Source organism: Ischnura elegans, chromosome X, assembly GCF_921293095.1.
Source record: "Ischnura elegans chromosome X, ioIscEleg1.1, whole genome shotgun sequence".
NCBI classification, from domain to species: Eukaryota; Metazoa; Arthropoda; class Insecta; order Odonata; family Coenagrionidae; genus Ischnura; species Ischnura elegans.
This window is the reverse complement of record NC_060259.1, coordinates 75,242,302-75,263,750: the sequence shown is the minus strand read 5'-3', so window position 1 is coordinate 75,263,750 and position 21,449 is coordinate 75,242,302. Positions and strand designations below refer to the sequence as shown.

At 38.0% G+C, this 21,449-nt stretch overlaps 1 protein-coding gene across 1 annotated transcript in view; it reads right to left on the bottom strand.

Moving 5' to 3' along the window:
* The window catches only part of LOC124171339 (prestin-like), a 91,266-nt gene that overhangs the window by 17,990 nt on the left and 51,827 nt on the right, over nucleotides 1–21,449 (bottom strand). The window contains exon 2 of the mRNA XM_046550493.1: nucleotides 16,039–16,148. Coding sequence (XP_046406449.1) covers nucleotides 16,039–16,138 — 100 coding nt within the window. The 5' untranslated portion in view covers nucleotides 16,139–16,148. The remainder of the gene's footprint in view (nucleotides 1–16,038; nucleotides 16,149–21,449) is intronic.

The following is a 21,449-nucleotide window of genomic DNA, read 5'->3' as shown; positions in this document are numbered from 1 at the left end:
TGTATTGGAAAATACGAAATGCACGTGGCACGTAATATAAATTGCTACAATGTTTCAGTTTTAGCCTCCCTTCCCCCCACAGACCACCCACTCAAACTTAATTCTATTGAATTAAGTTACATATGGCTATTCAAAGCATTTCTTCCTCCCGGCTTAAACATCCACCGATAATCCCTTAATTGCCTCAGCCCCCTCTTTGGACCCTACCTCCCCTCTATTTCCCCTTCCCTCAGCTATCCTTTACCCTCTACCTACAGTCTTTTACCTAACTCCGAGGAAGGTGGTAATGCCACCGAAAATTTAGTTATTAACCCCTCAAGCGCGGCGGGCATTTAATTAAATCCCATCTCAGCGGCCGGATGAGATTTTAAATGACTTCGCCTTTTTGGCATACTATCATTCAATAATTTATATCTTTCATAATATAGGATCAGTATCGTTGAAAATTTTTGTGAACTTGCATAATATAATGCGCTACTATATAATAATTTTTCGAGCGATTTGAAAAAATATTTATTGTTTTATGTATCTCCTTTTATGAACTAATGAATAAATTTTCAATTTTGACAGATTTTTCTTTGGTTTCGAATAAGCTGTGAGATATCTAACATTCCATGCATTCAAAAAATACAATTACAAGATGTATTTTAGTTATTTGGGATTGAAAATTTCATAACAGATTGGATACTTTCGATAGGATTACCCGTTTCGCCTACTTGAAAATTTACCACTCTGCCCACTTCTCTGACTTAGTTCCATTATTACCGTATTATTTTGTATAGGTAATCACATGCTTATGTTTCAAACGTCAATATGCAAATATTCAAATGATTTACCTTAGAAAATCTGCTTTGTGTGACATGATTCGAAGCAATCCAAACATAATCCCACTGCACATTTTTCACACGCAAACTCTTCATTTCCCATATTACGCACAAACTGCACACCTCCTTTGAGACTTTGATTCCTTCCCAGCTGCAGGAATTGTCTTTAGGAAATCAATTTTTGTGAGTCTTGGTACTAAATTGTATTGAGTGACGGTCATGTCCAAACAGTTCGTATGACGTTGGATATTTCCAAAATATTACCTCCACCAATGGCACGCGAAATGATAAGTCAAATTTTTAGACGTGTTTTTCCTATGAACAACATGTGAATTTAGGACTTCCGCATTCAATAGTCTCCTAAATAACTTCATACACTACTTGTAATGGCGTTTTCTTTCCATTAGGTACGAATGCAATAACAGGTCCTTGAAATTCACCCCACCAATGAATTTACTATAACCTAACACACAAACAGACTTCCGAGTCTCTTTTTTGCCTTTCAATACTATTCCCATTTCGTAGGATCCCCAATTATAAAAAAATACCACACAAAGGAAGTACACCCGATGAGAATTTCAACACACTGACTGAAAGCACGCCACGCAGCATGAATGACTCTAGTGGACTGAAGCGCGTGGTTTAGAAGCTCCCTCAAGAGACGAGAAAATATCTCGAGGGGGCCCTGGTATATGCTGACTGTTTAGATGGAATCTTATCTTCGTTGATTACTGTCCAGAAAAAAAATATAAAAAAATAAATGCAGAGCGAAGCATATGGCCCCTTCGCCTAGGACGCTAAGGACTAACGAGGCGGGCCAAACACACTTGGGGCTCGAAGTGACGACAAACAAGGAGAAGATGGAGAGAAGGCATTCAGCTTAGAAGATACCATATCTCAAGCTAAAGTAGCTGACCCTTCTTGACGTCTCTCAAGCAGAATAGGCGGATTTTTTCATGATAGAACAGTTGAAGGAAGGCGTTGAGTTTTTGGACCGAAGTCGTCAACGCGCTGGTTTAAAACGGAATTTTATCTAAGCATTTTAAAAACATCTTGAAGGCATAAAGCCGCTATGAATATTTTATTGGAGAGGAAAAACATTTCTTCAAATGATAGAGTAATTAGTTTTAATTTAACATGCAATACCTGGCGGAGAAAAAATATTATATAGAGTAGATCAGGAAGCGTACTGGGTACGCATGACGGCGGCATACGAAATTTAAAGGGTGCGTACTGGGTACGCATGACGGCGTTGAGGGGTTAATGTGAGTTTTTAATCTTTATCTTGTGTGTTCTGTGATACTGCCCATCCTAGGGTTTTTTACGTCATTTACCTCGCCGAGGAACAATTCATAGTGTATATAGTGTGTATATATATATATACTATATACACTATGAATTATAGTGTATATATATATATATACTATATACACTATGAATTGTTCCTCGGCGAGGTAAATAACGTAAAAAACCCCAGGATGGGCAGTATCACAGAACACACAAGATAAAGATTAAAAACTCACATTAATAACTAAATTTTCGGTGGCATTACCACCTTCCTCGGAGTTAGGTAAAAGACTGTAGGTAGAGGGTAAAGGATAGCTGAGGGAAGGGGAAATAGAGGGGAGGTAGGGTCCAAAGAGGGGGCTGAGGCAATTAAGGGATTATCGGTGGATGTTTAAGCCGGGAGGAAGAAATGCTTTGAATAGCCATATGTAACTTAATTCAATAGAATTAAGTTTGAGTGGGTGGTCTGTGGGGGGAAGGGAGGCTAAAACTGAAACATTGTAGCAAATATATATACGTCTTACTTCTTATGAATCTCTTAAAATATCATCTGAAAAATAGTCTAAACTGAACCTCCTAAATCATATCTGCCTGCACTCTAAACAAGATGGAAGTAGTAAGGTTTTTGAGGCGTGGTTGGTTTAGAATTTTTTTTTTGCTGGCACAATAGGTCCTCACAGAAATCCCTTTGGAGAAGGGAATGATCTAAGGTTAGGGATTTTTCTGTACATTGAGGATCATCGCCAATGTTGAGTGGAGAGTGATAGCAGGGAGAGACGGAAAAGAGGTGGGTGGTGTCTTTTGAAATTTTTGGTGGAGTGGTAGCTGTTGAATGGGTGTCGTGAGGGCCAGATTTTCTTATAGTCGAACTATGCGTCAGCCTAAGGCCTCAATATCAAGAGGGTTCTACATTTAAGGTTTTAGCCAAATAAAAATGACTCTTCCCGGAGTCTATTCGCCGGGAAAGCACAAAATCTAAAAAAATACTATGTTCTAACAACAGTGAACACTATTATTTGAATACACCAACGGATGAAGTCCGCCATGAAAAAATATTTGACTTAGTCATGATTCGAACCCGGATCTCCCGATTTCCGCTCTGAGAAAATGGCTTGGTGGTGGTAACTGGCTAACACATCTGACCGGCAATCGGGAGATCCGGGTTCGAATCCTGGCTAACATGAGTCAAATATTTTTTAATGGCGGACTTCATCCGTTGGTACATTTAACTTTGCACCCGTGCGCGTGACTGATACAAAGACACTTGTTCCTGCAGCACTATTATTTAATTTTTAATAAAGGTTACTTCCAACAAAATGTTTCATTTGACACATTGATATATCAGTACAGTCCGGCCGCCGAGAGTTGTCCGTTGACAGATAGAAGGGGTAGGGGGCAAGGTTGCCAGGTAAGAAAGGGAAACGCCCACATCACATGTAAACAAAAGGGTTCCGTGAAGAAAGCAGCCAGAAGGGACGACGAGCGTGAAGGATCCAAAGGATGAATCCTTTGCTTTGGCGATTCGCAGAAAGGGCTTTTTTTGGTGGTTCAGGCTTGTGTCAATGCTTCATATGCATGTGACTACGTTGTATGACTAGGCAGGGTGTGAGGTGCATTTGGAGGACAGCGATAGGTTGCGAACCATGTTGGCGCAGCGTTCTCCGCCCCTCCTTTTAAAGTGCCATCGGACAACTCTCGCCGGCTGGACTGTAATGATGTACTTTATTATCTCTCATGTAATATACAGACTTAAAAATGGGAGATGAAATGAGCCTCATAAAAGGAGTGGCCTAGGGCCTATTTGCATCTAAATCCGGCCCTGAGGATCGGGTTGGTATGGTGGCTGGAGTGCTGGCTCGTCCATCAAAACGGTCCGGGTTCGAATACTCGCCGTGGAAGAGACTTTTTTGAGGCTGCCTGATCCCTGCTGGTGTCCTAACACCCCCTGCCACACGCCTTATAGTCGGCTTGCGGGGTATTATGTAGATGTAGTGCTTTGTGGAGGGCACTTCAAGTACAGCACTTCGTCCGTCGGATGGGACGTTAAGCCGTAGTCCCCTTGGCGCCTTTCGTTAAGAGTAGGCTAATGCCGACGCCGATAACACAGGCCAACAATGAAAAAACTTTTTTACTGAAAATACCTAATTCTTATGTTTTTAAAGTAGGTGAATCCAAATATGATGGTTTTAAAGTTGTATCACCCACCATTTATTCACATTTTACAATTAAATTGATGAAATCAAGCAATATTTTTAGAATTTAACAGTTTTTTATAGTTTAATACAATTGAAAAAGTAGGTCTAATGAACGAAGATAAAGTGGGATTACAGTTGGTACTTCACCGAGAAGTTCAGCTTGCGATTCATCGCAGAAAAAGATACACAAGAAGCTTCAAGGAAAAAAGGGAAAGAAAATGTAGACCAATTCCAGTTGACAAGTGAACCCTGTATTATCACGCTGTAGTAAATACAAACAATTTTATCACGATGTAGTGAACAGCAAATACAAACAATTTTATGATGTAACACAGATGATGTATGTATGTATGATGAAACATCATTGATTTCCCTGTATACCGTATAGGGGTATTAGACTAAATATTAAATACATATTGCTTGGAAACTATGGGTGATACAATAAAACTAAGGCCAGGTTTGTATTCGGTACATAAAAATCTATAAAAATCAGCTATTAAAATAGAAAAGTTTTCAAACATAATTTTTTGGTTGGCCTGTGTAATCCCTCCACCCTTCCTGTCCTACCTTTCCCTCATGGCGAAAATGACCTCAGCTGTGGGTCGCCTCCTCCAAATACAATGATTCCAAATCCAGCCCTGGGTGTCGCCATTCTTTGACAGGGTGGAATGAGGTCCTGAGCCGGTGGTTAGAAAGTCACCACGTTGGGAAAGTGAGTGTAAAAGAGGAAAGGGTGTAGGATTTTGGGGGAATTCGGGGAGAAAGTTAGGATATCTAAGAAATTGACGTCATGGGACCACAGGAGGGGAAAAAACATCGAAAGGATATTATTTTCCCTCTCTGGCCCAAATCGGAGAAGGGGTTTGTGGTAAGCTTCCTCGATTGAATATTTTTATCATGAATACTCATCTACATCATATTTCCGAACGGTTAGATATGGGTTAGGACACTAGCCATTTACGTATATAAAGAAAAAACTTAAACAAAATTACGACTAGCATTTGTTAAAGTCCTTTATGGTTCGGGGGAAAAACGAATTCCCATATCTATCCGTTCGGAAACATATCTCTCTTAATTTAGCGCTTCTGTCGGCTGTTAAAGACATCTGAGCGAAATAGTACCTTCCTTTTTCTTTCTCATCCGGAATATTACGACAAAGTATTCTCCGGGCGCTCAATGAATGTTAATTCATTAAAATAAAAGGTATTTTCACGTCTCCACAATTATTTTAATGGACACGACGTGTTTCTGCTCACAGAGCACATCAGGTACAAGAAACGTTCCGACCATAGGCAATTTTAATAGACACTGTGCGTGAGAACATGACATTTATAAATCGGAAGAAGAGTTGGAGTGGAATTGTGTGAAACAGATGTAGTAGAGTGGGGAAACAGCGAGAAAACAGACCTCTAAAGAGATACGGAAAAATCCAGGGTAGGAGGAGGACTCTAGTAAAAGCTTTAGAAGAACGACACTGGGAAAAGAACCGCAAAAATGGGAAGGACAAGTAGGAGGGAGGGAGAATAATGTTAAGTGCAGGGTCAAAGAGATGCCAATAGGGTGGTTTCATATAATTTTTTTATTGCCTAAATCGAAATATTATTACTCCTGGAGTACGTATTTCACGCTTTTAGATTTTAAATAACGATATCTATTTTTCATGATTAAATGAAAAGTGAAAATTTTTAAGCGCGCAAAAACGCGACGGTTAATTATGAATTCTGGGAAAAGCCCGTGTGACGTCATTCTGGTTCCCGCTGCCGCCGTGTGAGGTGACCTTGGGGCGAGGATATGAGCGCCGCTATGATGCCAGCTGCAAGCAGGTAGCGCTTGGCTTAAATAAGGATTATTAATACCCTGTCAAACGAAGGAAACTTTCCGACCATAGGCACTTTTAATAGGAGATTATTGAGAGATGTTTCCCTGAGCTCTGTCCCTCATGCATGCATTGGTAATCTCAGACGATGTAAAACTCCTATCTAATCGTATAGAATCTAGGTCCCTGTGACGTCAAGTGGAGTGGCATCGCATGGCCACCAATCTGGCCTTTTTCAAATGAGGTTAAAATTGACCATTAACATTCGTGTAAACTGTGATTTCTAAAACCAAATAATTAGTAAATTATGAATGCACTAATGTTGGGTAACGAATCGAAATCAATGCCTTTCGTTTCCGTTGATGAAGGAAATTACCCTATTAATGAATATTAAATGTTTTTCCACCTACCGAACTATGAAATGGATTTACTCGCGACTCTGACACTAGAGCGATCCAGGTATACTACAATTAGGGCTCTTAACCAAATTTTATGTTACATATGATAAAACCTATCGGAATTATAACTTTTCAATGCTAATCCCGCAAATATTCTATTGTGGGATATTGGAATAAATGGGTCTCCCTGCGATTATCTCAGCGTGGCGGAAATTTCTGATAGCCAAATAAATCAAGATTGTACGGGACGGACTGAGCCCTCCTCTAAGTAATATCGTTGATTTTTACAATCGAAAATCGATGGGTAACCTTAAATGGAGTTCGATATCGACGACAGATATTGAAATAAATCAATTACTCTATCGATAATTGCTGTTGGTTGTCGATGGTCTTTAATTGGTCATTGCAAGCAACTATACATGCAATAAGGGATTGAACGAACTACGGCCGTTAAACAGTTGAAAGAAAATTAATTTTCTTTCAACTATACATGCAACTTAGTCAAAGTTTATATTTCGATAATTCAGTTGATGGTGTCAGTTTTTTGTGTTAGTTAGGTAGATATTTTGTCACTGGAAATTGTTGGAGAAAACGAGTTCAAGTTCAGTCCATTCCGAAATTTTGTTTTTCAAATTTCAACTTTTTTATATTTCACATTCAATTATTAGCAAAAATAATATTAAATACGATTGTTTCGTGATTCAATATATTTACATTCAACACCTAAAAGTAAGCGAGTAACAAAACTCGAATGCATGATTCGTCACTGAAAAGTAGAAAACAAAAATAAAATAAAAAAATTTAAAAAACCACTGTTCTTCCAAAAACAGAATAAAAAGCACTAAAAAGTAAAAAATAAGCTTTTCATCACCTCGAAGAATAAATCGAGAATGCCATTACTTACTCACCCATCAAGCACCTCCACAATTATTTCAAATAAATCTAATCCTCACCAACGATTTATTCTCCTAGTAATGAAAAGCTTTACTTTTTAGTGTTTTATACAGTTTTTGAAAACTGTTGTTTAAATATTTTTATTTTATTTCCTATATATGGTTTCTCAATTTCTCTCTCCCTTTAGTATTTTTCTTCCTTTGTCAGCACCAGGTGACCAATTCCTGGTCTATTTTCAAGCGTTGTAAAGAGCTTTACCTCTCTGAGATCAGCCTCATCTTGGCCCACCCGCACTGACTCGAGTCCCTACTACAGGCTTTCCGCAGCTTCGGGTTGTTTTTACCACTTCCCTCCCCTCCATCCAGTCCCCCCTCCATCCAGTCCCCCCTCCAGGTTGTGAGGTCCATACTGGTCGTAAACCTTTCCTCATCTCCCTTGATGTGGGGCAAGTTCTCGCTTTAAAGTCTATAAAAAAACCTTTCCTTCCGCACCGACCCCGGCGTTAATCCTGCTCACAGAGAAGCCGACACTTTCTGCCGCCTAGTCGAGCGGAAATTTTCCTGGACACTCGCGTCCTCCCGGCCGTCACAAGCTATATTTCACCTCGTAATCACTGGATCTTTATTTCGACCTGAAGGCTCTTTTCGATAGATGAGGAGGGTACAGCTCGCCCCTTTTTTAGCCATAGTTGTGCGAATATCACCCGTTTAGGGTAGAGTATACTTGTTTGTTTGGAGGATTTGTTGTAGGGTGTCCAAAATATTCGCACGAGATATGAGCCTGGGACCATTCGATCAGCAACAGATTTTAATGAATTAAGGATGTAGATTAAATGAAATAACTTTGCTTTATTCCTCACTTTATTTTAAATTTTAAACAGCACGACCCGGGTTTCAGCATCTAATACTATCATCAGGATGCTATCATCATCCTATCCTGATGATAGCATTAGATGCTGAAACCCGGGTCGTGCTATTTAAAATTTAAATAAATTGTGGAATAAAACAAAGTTAATTTATTTAATCTATAATGAAGCAATTCCACAAATTAACGCCTGAGACCGTGTCTTTCATGAATCAAGGATGGATTAAGGGAATGCCCAATAAGTACTTTATAGCGAGAGATAGCAGTATTGATAGGTCAGTTGTACGAAGTGTTCTATTGTTATTCATGCGAAATACTTGTATAATTTTGGTTTTATTACTTTTGCAAAAGAATGAGTAGTGCTTTATTAATGAGAGGAAGTGTCTCATTAAGAGGGGAGGGCAGCAGCCCCCCGTAATTTCTGGAAAAATTGAAGAGATGGTAATCTTAATGTAAGTTTTTATTCCACCAGCTTAAAAAAAAACAAGTTTCAAAATAATTGATGAATATCTAAAAGCAACTTGTCTGCGCTTATAAAACCTCAAACCGCGAATTAGGGTGGCCGTCCCCCCAAAACCCCGAAATTTCTGGGAATGTTACAAAGGTGGTAGTATTTAAGATGGTTCTCCAATCCCAAATCAATTCATCAAATTACCCACACTACTACGCATATCATATCTCAGACGCATCATCCCTTAGAGGCGATGCATATCATTAAGGTGCAGCAGAAATTACTGAACTCCCCCTTAAACAATAGCCCTGATGAGAGCCAGTCTATGCCACACATATGCACGAGCTAATTTTGCAACACCTAATGCAACTATCTTTCATGTTTGCTGGCTAAGACAAACCCACCCCTTACCAAACGTTTGTGACAAAATGTTTCGCGGTGCTGATTGGATTCCAAGATTTTTGGATTCCCTCCGTGGTTTCATTTTATCGAAGGCAACGTTTCAAATCTTACGCTATTGGCGTCCTTAGCGTTTTTGCGTGTGCCTGACAATGATCGGACTTATTTCGATCGGTTTTCATAGTGAGTGCTTGCTACGCGGTCGGGATACGTTGTATTTGAAAATTTTCATTTCGACCTCTCACTATGAGGGATCTTCATGTCATCGGAATGAAATATTTAGAAAAACAAATTCCGATCGCGTTTCCAACCACTCGGGATTAAGCGCTCGTAAAGGAAACGGATCAGAATAATTCCGATCTGTGTGCAGAACATACTGGTTTAGGAGCCCCTGGTTTAGGAACTCTTGATCTTCAGCCTGGCCGGAGAACATCTACGGCACAGTAAAAAATGCGTATCCGTCTACTACATAAAACCACGGAGGAAATCAGAAAATCGAATCTTCGAAATTCGAGGCTTGTAGGGTACCATGTCGGAGCATAACAAGGGTTGAATTTTAACTGGCTTCGACTCTTACGCATGTCCTATCTACACATCCGTTCACGTTGCCTTTTCGTAAACATGATTTTGAAATCATGAAAAAAATTTTAGTATGAAATGAGAATATGGAACAGTGTTCTCTCGTCAGATGGAGCCATTATATCCAAAGCAGCGTAAGTCCACTTCGTACGACTTTGTGATTAAGAGTTTAAAAAAATATTACTAGGGCTACAATGTTTGGGTATTTCATGTTATTCCATTTATAAAAACGAAGTATTTTACGTACGGCTATTTGTCGGCTTCGGTGGCGCCGGGGTAAAGTCCTCGACTAAACCTAAAGGTCGCGTGTTCGAATCCCGCCTGGGTGGATTGACCACCATCCAGGTCATGGATGTTTGTTAAATGTAAGAGAGGATTATGTTGTCCTAAATTCGCTTTAAAAAGAAAGAAGAAATTATTATTATTGTTATTATAAAGTAGAGAATATATATATCACTGCGGAGAAGTTGAAGTAATGGCCAATGATATGTATTTGATAATGTACTGAGGAAGTTTTTCGTCTCAAAAATTTTCTGAATGACTTGTGCTGTTTTGGAAATCAATGCTTCAATGGATCATGATGTATTTAAATCTGTAACGATGACTTCGCCCCATGAGACTGATGTTCGTACAACTTACATTTATATTTTCGCTTACATTGAGCAAGAACTTGTGAATTTCAGCGCTTGTTTTGAAACATTTTTTGTCCATAGTTTCCTTAGCCTGGAGGGTTTGTCTCATCGTTACGTAATGATGAAAATGTAAATTATGCCCTATGATGAAATATAGTTCGCGTTGTGATCGAGGACACTGTTGGGTCAATAGCCGGGAACTTCAAATTATGGTGAAGGGTTGAAGTCACCTAATTAGGAAGTGAGGTAGAAGGGAAAACTGGATATTTTGCGCTTGTGGCAATGAGGTCCGATGACAGCGGTTGCCTTAAACCCGGCAAAGGAACCCTAAGCTATCGTGTTACACAGTAGCTTTGAAAAAGCAGGAAGATAGCCTTTTTCTCTGTGCGCAGCAAAATTATTTATAGTTTCATCAATCCACTAAATTATGATACTCTTAAATTTAGTTTTTTCTACCATCCACTGTAGTAATTTGTAATTGATCCCTATAATCCGCGACTATACGTCGGCAATGGCAGATAAAACAAAACTTGTTTACAGGGATAAGAGCCTTGAGGTTCACATTCAACTCAAAGAAATTAACAGTGCGATAGCTATGCTGAACACTAGCCAAAACCATTAGTACCACGGAAATCTTTTTGTGTGAAGCAAAAACGGCAATAAAAGAATATGAAAAATGAAGAAAACATTTAATAATACAAATGCTATGACACAAGAGTGTCGCTTCACTTAGTTGGGCTGACGTAGTCACTGTCTATACATAACAATGCGGATAAATGGGAAGCTAATAGAGAAGGTGAAGGATAAGGTTGTGCCCCAAATTATTAGCACTAATGGAATAGCTGCGGTAAACGGTTCTGTTTTCTATTTTATTTCTTTTTTTCAAATGAATATTAGATTAAATTATGTATTAATAATTGTGAATTTTCCAGTACAATTTCTTGGGCTTCTTATCTTTCGCTCTTCTATCAACAACAATTCCCCATGATGGATAGAAAGCTGCCATGGAGTGGTGTAAATGCATCGCGTTTCGCGTGTTCTCTCAGGTTTACCGGTTTCCTGAAGAAGCTTACTTTAACGCCAGCGAAACGTGTCTTCCATACAGATGAACATAAGCAGAAGAGAAACTCAATTTAAAATCTCCCTATTGTTGCATTCCTACGATCATCGATGTTAGGAGACGCCTGCTACAACACTGGCGTAGCCGTCTTCCACGATTCATAGGCACATTCTTCTTTTCTCTCGGCTATATCGCTTGGGGTGAGCTTTGTAATATAGTAGTATTGAACATATTGTGTACTTAGACGAAACTTGGGTTAACCAAAATTATTGCCAGCGTCATATTTGGGTGAACTCCCAGGGAGTAGGAGGTATGCGTGTGCCTATACGGAAAGGTGGGCGATTAATCGTGACACATGGAGGATCTAGTGAGGTTGGCTTTATCGATGGCATGGGATTAGTTTTTAGATCAGGTAGTAGAGATCCGCTATCCGACTACCACAAAGATATGAATGCGGATTGTTTTACTCGGTGGTTTGAAGAACAGTTGAGGAGGTTGGACCGGCCGTCAATTATAGTGATGGATAATGCGAGTTATCATTACAAAATCTCCAATAAAATTCCAATAATATCTCCCGTAAAAAAATAAGTAGTATGGTGTAGTAGTAGTATTGAGCGTTAGGGTGCGTCGAGGGCTAGGTCATTCTGTACCACTTCTCAGTCATTTGATTCAAGTCGTATATTAGAAGGACCGTCACTGCATAATTTATGTTAATAAATTAGAAACTTTATTAAATAGACATCATTTATTAAAATTAAAATTTTACTAAACAGACCTGTTTCTTTGAGAAACAAAATTATACCATTCAAATTAGTAGGGTGGTCTCCTATGAGGGATTCAAGGCCTTTATTACTCTGAGCCTTGGATCCCATCAAAAATCCATGGGCGCATTCAAAGGTAGTGAAATGGAGTAAGTACGAGTATATATTTACTCTACGGTAGTGAGCTCCCAGAGTGCTACCAAAACAGATGCGGAATTTCCCCCTGAATGCGGCCGCTACGTAGCAACTCAATGTGAGACGTCAAATCACTAAATTAATTAAAAAGCACAGAAACAACTTCGATAGAGATAACGGACAGAAGATTGGCGCAACTTGGCTTCCAGTCATTTCCAGAAAGAAAGGCGTTCAGAAAATTCTCTGCCAGCATCTGTACATTGATGGTGGATAAAGGCGAAACTATCATTTGCCCTAATGAGGTCTCCAGCATAGGAGAGGAAACGTTGGACATTTTAAAGTCTTGACGCGAGTTACCCCCAAAATTCATTCATATTGTTAATGTGAGACCACAATCGTTTCTCGGGGTGGTCTTTTCCAGGGGCGCAGCCAGGAAGTAAGGCTGGAGGGGGTTTAGGGGCAACTAATACCGGGGTGTGTGGGAGTATGGAATACCCACCAGGATAAGCGGTAGGTGCGAGATGAATAAATTGCGGAATTTTATGATACACGGTTCAAAATGGTGAGTTTTTACGGCTTTCTGAGGGATATTTTATTAATCCTTAAACTATTATAATAGTAATATCAATCCAATTAAGTAAAATGGATTAAATTTAAATATTTCTCTGAGCTCTGGGGGGGGGGTTTAACCCCCAAAACCCCCCCTCGCTACGCCACTGGTCTTTTCGACCGCTACTTGCCAGAGCACCCGTCTCGGATTGGTGGGATCTCAAATATTGGTTCTAGGTGGCCAATGCTGTGTTGCTGTATGATTCAAAAGTCCCTACGTAGCTGTATTTCAACTTTTCCATTCAGGGAGGCTGAGAATATGCTGCGAAGCGGCCAGATCCCATTCTGAGCTCTTGAGCGTTCACTAGCCCCTAAACGCTCCCTACCTTTACCCTGCCATCCATCTTCTGTAGGCCTTCCTCTCTCATCATTCCAAGATATTTATACTCTCTCTTTTCTCCATTTTGGTGCGCATAATTTTCTCGTATAACCACCCTCTCTGCCGTTAAAATTTCATTCACTCATATCTTGTATGATGTTGGGCACGATATGGTGGAAGTTCTTAATATTATTAAAATAAGACATTGCAATATTTCCACTGAGTTTTATTACTACACAACGCGTTTCGTCGTCACAAGATACACAAGACACTTGATAATGTCGTTTGTGACGACGAAACGCGTTGTGTAGTAATAAAACAGAGTGGAAATATTGCATTGTCTTATTTTAATAATTTTATTCACTCCTTCAACGTGTCATAGCCTTCCTTAATTAAATATGAAGGAAAACTGCGCTATTCGCCAAAAATTGCTACGAGCGTGCGGATAGCGTTACTCAAATGTTAAACAAATTAGGCTCGGAGACACTAGAGACTCGGAGACTACGCGTTAGGCTTAGATAGCTTGAGCAATGGAGAATAGATTTTAAAAGCGACGCGGAGAGAATCATATTAGAACCCTACTATATTTCCAGGTCCGTCAGAAATTAACCCTTTCTAACCCAGAGCTACTTTTGGGAGAATTCATATTTCAAGATTTTTCATTATGAAAACTAGAAAATTTTGCACTCAATCATAAATATCGTGGTAGCTAAATTATTATTAATTACTATTAATACCACAAAATAATGTTTATTTTAGATATTTCCTGAATATATCAGATCATTTATACATTTTTGATGTTGCTTGGAAGCAACATTGGGTTATAATGGGTTAAGAGAGATATTTTGCCGAATGGATAGGCATGGGAATTCGCTTTTCTCCTGAACTATAATGGAGTTTCATAAATTCCAGACATAATTTCGTTAGAGCATTTCTTTTCTTATCTGTAAATAGCTGGTGTCCTACCATCCCCCACCACATGCCTTTGAGGTAGGTTGCGGGGTAGTATGTAGATGTAGCCACCGTAACCTCTCAGCCTAAATAGAAATACTCTTTCTTCTTCTTTGATTAGATCATATGGTTCATTTTGGTTACGGGTACGGCTTTCTCCATTTTTAATGATAGGTCCTATAACATACAATCCTCAATATTTTTCTGTCTTAATTTCTCTTTATGCTTGTATCCTTCCTTTGAGGTTGGGCAAAAAATGTCACTTCTGGCCGAATTCTCGTCTTTTACTTCACATTCTTCAAGATACGAGATTTGGGTAGGTTAGTATGCTATATTCTCAGCATGAACTTTCTTTGTTAAGCTGATAATGATTTTTCTAACTTGGAATATTTAAAGATAGATTATACTTGAAAAACTTTATTCTATTGTAATAAATCTTCTGAAATTGTCCATGACTCGGATGCTGATGTATTTCTATATATAAAACCTAGATTTTCTAGCTATCGAATCCACCACACCTTGGAAGCCTTGATAGAGATACCATGTGAACTCACCTTGACCGTAAAATTGCCTCTATAATCTAGAATCCTTTCGAATTTCGCCAAAAATTGAGTCAAGTGCTCAACTCCGTCCAGTAATTCAATCATTTTGCCATTCGTTCTCATCAAAAAAATCCTTGTTGACGTTGTCCTTGTCAAACGATGCAGTGCTTGTCTGTGACGCATGTACCCTCGAGTTCATTCTCTCTGATGCGTCACATAAATTATTACGGAGAAAATTCACTCTGAGGGATCCGGGAAAGAAACACGACGCCATCAGCATTTGGCGAGGGCCGCGGATTTGGGTCTAAAATAATTCATTGGCCGCAACTTTTTAGGAAGGATGCTTCGCTGATTTGCCGTAGAAATGTTTTCATGCTATTCTATTCACCTTGAACTATCTACATACCTGGGCAAAACCCAAAATACGAAAAATATTGAGATTTTGCCCATTTTATAAGCTACGAGCTCGTTAAATTAGGATATTGTGTTTTTTTGCTTATATTATAAAAAGTGTTGAAAAAAGTCACGATGAATCAGTCACGATTCTTACAGTGAACTTTATGTTGAGGATTAATATATCAACAAAAATTTATTAAATACCCAAAATGGGTGTTTTTTTACTGAGAAAAGTTGGAAAGGATTTTAAAATTGTTTAAAAAATTCCTATCATTGGAAATGATAGCGTATGAGGTATAATTGTAAATTGTAGCAAATAAATATTTTTCGTATCGATATAATAATTTTTGTATAACTGGAGAAAAAAATCTAAGGCATTGCTTATCTAATTGCTCCGTATCAACCTGAGAGGCCAGAGTTTAATTCGCCAAACGAAAAGGAGATATCGTAAGAATAATAATTGTATTACAAGCAGAGATAATGCGCCAATATTTTTAACCTCCTATGTATTTTATTGTGGCGAAATTTATATTTACAACTCACATGATTATTGTTTTGTAGAGTCAGTGATTACGCGGTGCATTTCTATGCATAAAATGTATGCCATTTGCGCCTGAAGTCTGCAGCCCACATTCCTCAACAGCTTAACCTGACTAGAATAATTTTTTGCTATGTTTCGCACGCAACTCCACGCTGTGCACGGAAGCATTTTAAACATATTTCCACAAATTTTCTCTGGACATTGAAATTCTGCAAAGCTGAACCTGGGCACATTGTGCGATCGCCTCGAATACGGAATTAACATTGCTGACTACGGCAACAATTTCTACAAAGTTAACACTAAAGTGGCTAATTGTATTCGCTCAATAAATCTTAAATCAGTCATTAATTAATAAATCGTTAATCAGTTCATAAGTTTTACTCACATGGCACTTTGGGCTTTTGGTAGTGAAAATCGCTGTGAAGCTTTTCCTGTTGATAAACACGGCGTTCGATCTGTACGTGATAATCCAAGTCCGGCTCCATTTTTTTTTATCTGAAAGAAATGAAATATCATCAGTGGTTGTATCACAAATAATGAGCTAAAAATGCAATCAATAACAGTTTTTTGGCTTGCAAAAATCATATTTATTAAAAAAAAATGCATACGGCGTATATAGTTGTCTTTGAGGATCTACAAGTATTTGGTATAGATTCATGATGATAATTACAAAAGTTAGCATCGCATTTAAAACAGTATATATAACATAAATATCGCTAGTGTTTTTTGTATAATCATGCGTTTGATTGATAGATTTATTCACAATAGTATAAGTATACATTAGCATAAGTTTCGTCAAAAGGTATCTGAAATGAGGATAAGTAATAACACAGAGTAACATGATATGGTAATACTCTATGGTAATACATAAAGGGAATAGTTAATATGATATTACTCCCCAAATATTTCGGAAATAAAGAGAATAAATGGAATAGTTATTGGTGTTTCAACTGTGAGTTCACTTAAGTGCAGCCGACTATGCGAACATTATAGGTCTTCAAAATTTATGATCTCCAGTAATTTCAGGTAATTCATATACCTTTTTTATAACTAAGCCGTTAGACCTTAATACTGGTGGATTTTTAGCTACCTATCTTACCTATTCTCCTGCCAATTCCGTCGCAAATTCATATCTTTTTCATTTCAGAGTTAAAGATTTCACTAAATCGTCTTGGTACCTACACGATCCCATTTCACTTTACGAAATCTTAGACTTCGAAAATATGGATGCATATGGAATGATATTTCAAGAAATACGATTAGTGGTGATTTTTTGCGTTGGATTACTTAATGGGATATATTCAGCATGATGAATTGCAGCGAAAGATGCAGATACTTCTATAAAAGCTTGAGACAGTGATGGCAACTCTTTATTTAGCGAGGAACTACTCCGCAAACATGAGGAAGGTCTTTGACAATGATTAATATGTTTTGATACATCGCGAAAAACAGGTTTTCAGAGTCACAACTTGGTGTTGGTCCATGTGCTGGGATAACCAACATGATCCAAGGTGGAGAATAACTGGAAAACATGATTATCTGAATGTGCCAAATCGGAGGATCTTTCTTGAGGATGTTTTGTTTTACTTGTTTGGCAAATTTACCAAAGAAAAACACAGGAACGTATATAATGAGGGGGAATATATAGAGAGAAGCAGTCCCCCCGAAATGAGGGAAATGAAGAAATAATTGAAAACCGTAGTCTGAATCAGTCTAACAATCATGTGCGAGAGTATGGCTACGGCATGCAGCGAGACTCCATCGTATACACGACATTATTCTTGTTTATTTAAGTCTAAAATACCATACGGTTGAGAGAGACCGAAAATAAATTGCAGTACCCAAGCGTCAATGGTGGTATTCACGGAAAAAATAGCGTGAAAAAATCGTGAAATAAATGCGAAAATCAGCGTTCGGTCCATTTTGAACGAATGGGAAAATTAGCGTGGAATTTCGTAGTCATTTGTTTCATGATATTTACGTGCGTGTTTTTTTACTTAAAACCGTAAATCACGAATATTTAAAGGAGGATCCTCAAGTTGGCCTCTAAATGTGTTGCCACTCACCGTGCATTTAAATGGGTTCACAAAAGTCGCCACTCGCGTCGTTGACGGACAAAGTGATCCGAGTTACACAGGGAAATACGATATATTTAGGGGTAAAAACCGAAATTTATATGCATGATGATGTGATCTATTGAATACATAACTTTTCAATGCCATTCCTCTCAATATAAAATATTATAGGGTAAAATATTGGAAAAAAGTGGATCGTATTGTACTCATCACCCCGCCGCGGACATTTTTGAAAGCCAACTGAAATGCGACCGATGTGGCAACAGAAATCAGAGTTCCTTACTCCGTATTTGCATAGATTACGTAGCTTGAATGTCAGAAGCACCGTACTATAAATCGAAGCAATGAATGACTGTTGCGGAAATGAATTCCGTATTCGTAATTGATTTGCAGTCATAATTTATCACTGGCCTCGAAATGAGATTCCTAACACAAGCATATATCTAAAAAGCTGCGGTGGTTGAAGTTACTTTGAGGCAAAGGAAAATTGGCTTTTATTGGAGAAGCTCTGCGTCTTAAAAAAATCATCACGTTTTGGAAAGTCTATTAACGCTTGATTCTTGAATTAGGTAATAAATAACAGCAGAGAGATGATGAGGGCAGGAAATTTCGCATGATTTTTTTAAAATAAACGATTCAAAATTTTTATGGCATGTATTTAAATCTATTAACGTATTTACTGAGTACGCTTATTTCCCATAATAAATGATGGCGGTTGAGTTAGTACCATTCCGTAAATGAGGATAAAGTTGATGAAAGATCGCGTTGAAGTGAGTAATTTTCGGAATGGAGTACTGGGGAAAAGAAGTGATGGATAAAATGGAAAAAAATAATAATTCGTCTCCATTATAGTCCAAATGCGAAGATTGTAGCTGATTTTTTAAATATTTAAGTGAACAAAATAATTCTGCCTGGCAGGGATAATTTTTCGTTTACCCATTTCAACGCGTTGAATTTTACAAAGAGGTCAATTGTTTACGATTTTCGCTTTTTTCTCGTCTTGGGCTTAATATTAAGGCTCTCTATACATAATATGCGGATTTACGTATGGTACATGACCGTTAAATCACAAGAGGACTCCGCCTGCGCTGTATAATTAATCCCTTGATTGGGTAAGATGGTTTTTGCATCTTCATTCCGCGGTGAGCAAGGGAGATGAACAGTGCCAGTAGAGTATGCGTAATCGTAGTAAAAGGTTATACGGCTGGAGTTGTGCAAACTGCCCATGCGGAAAGGAAACGGCCTGTTGCAATAAAGGGCCTTGAGGACCCTATGCTCTTAGACATCTCAGCGAAGGTCTCGTAGCGCGAGACTCGAAAGTGACTGAAACTCTACGAAAAAACTTGTTCAGCTATACCAATATGTGTGTCCTGAAACGAAGCAGGTGTTTTGATAGAATTTTCTACGCCTTTTTTTTATAGATATGTTCTTCGTATTACCGACTGATTTTGCTCTGAAGAATTTACTTAAGAAGGTTTGAAGTTGTATGCATATATATATAATATACAGTTAAATATAGAAGACATAGTTATATTTATAACATATTTTTATATGTAGAAGTTCTATGAATTACAGTCGTGGATGAATAAACGGCGAAAATTAGTCAATATTAAGAATTATGTCAATATTTGTGATCTTGCTGTTGACATATAGTCTGGGAAATTTAAAAATATTCGGACCGCAAATCAGGAAAAAGTCAGGGAAATTGAAAATGGAAATGTTTTGTGAACCCTGGTTGGCTTATGCACGATAAGTACAATCCCAGTTACGTGAAACTGTCCAGGATTTGTCGGAAATTTTATTTTGAGTAATTTTTCTGCAGATGAAACGTGGTTATTGTTTCTATATAACTCTATTTTTTCCTTTTATTATTTCCTTATTCGCAGACCGCTCAGTAAGATGTCCGGTATGTCATGTAAAACGGTCCCCTTAATTTATAAACTTACTTTCGAAAGTGACGAAGCAGCTTTTGATATTTTTTTCACTCGTGTCATATTCTGCTTTTAAGGCTTTAATTAGTGAGGTATGAAAGGGCATAATTGTCGCACAAATTGTAGGAAATCTTAGTAAATTCCGCTTAAATATTTTGGTACTATAAATTGTACTGGTTTCTACAGCTTTAATTTGTACTGCCTTTGAAAATAAACGTGCCATCTATGGTTTCTTTAGAATTGCAGATTATGCGAGATTGAAAAAATATTATCGTTGTCATGGAGATATGAAGGCTATATTAATTTTTTGAGTGGAATAATGTGTAAATAATATGTACATTTGTCCAGAAATTTTGATAGCAAAGCTCTTTCTCATGCCTACATTATAACATTTATAGCCCATACAGCATGCATATTTAGCTTCACGTCGAAGATATTGAAGGTCTGGAAGGTTAATAACCCAAAACAGCTATTTATCACCCGTGGCTCAATTATTCTCAACCGTAGTGTCATTATAGTGATCCAAATAGGGGAGTAGTTAACATCTGGAATGTTTTATCAAATGGATTTCATCATATCTTTGCATGCAAATCACATTTAGACGTGAAAGTTTTCGAGTTCCTTCTCGTTGGGATGATAAATAGGAGGTTTCAAGTCTCTCATTGCTACATTCATTTGAATGGACACCACGCCAAAAATGTAATGACTGTCGCTGTGCCGATACATACCGTACTCCCTTTCACTCATACGAAATAAGAATTCTCGTCTTTCGTTCGTGTCACCCATTGATTTTAGCTGACCTATCACCTAGAGGTAACCTGCAGCATCTTCCTAACGTTTTTTAGGTATTTCCCATAGCTGCAAAATATTTTCTCTCAACTTTGTTGAAATTCAGCTCGTGTTTATAGTCCTGATATTTTTTTGATCAAAGAATGGTTGCTAAGCAAAGAATGATCAGCAAATAAAATTTAACAAAATGCGTGAAATGTAAAAAAAAAAAAAGCCTTTAGTGAGTCTGCCATGAGTAAAACAAAACTATACGAGCGGTGTGAGCGTTTTCAAGATGCCCATATAGATGGCAGACGCCGCAGCAGGTCAACTTTGAGCTCAACTTGGCTGAAATTCTGCTCGTGTTTATTCACTTAAATTGTGCCAACTTTTATCCTTTTCTTGGAAGCTCAAAATTTATTGCAAGCGACTTTCTTCGTCTATTGCTGACATATGTTATCATCAAACATATCAAAATGTCTCAATTAGACATAAAATTCCTTTAGAATGCCCGTTATTTCTGCTTTGACGGTTCTGATATTGTTTCCTTCATCAACATTAGAGTACCTTCCCGTCACACCCGTTCCAACTCCCTACTCCACATGCCAATTAGCAAGCTATCATTAATTTTGTGTTCTCTATTCTACCGACTTTCCATCCTAATAAATTCTCTCCCGACTACCATTGATCCGTTTTCGTTATCAATTAAAATTTTTACTAGCTTGGCATCATTTATTTAACCCTTTCTAACCCAGAGCTGCTTATGGGAGAAATTAAATTTCAAGACATCTCTTTTTAAAAATGCGAAAATATTTTGCTAAAAGAAAACTATAGTGACAGCTACATATTTCACCATAAAAATTTATATAAAATATAGCTCGTAGTTTAAATTTTTCCTGAATAGAGCTGAAAATTAATATTTTTTTGATGTTACTTAGAAGCAACATTGGGTTATAGTGGGTTAATGAAAATGACCATATAACTAGCTAAATACTGAGGTTGTAGCCAGTGGGGTAGCCAGG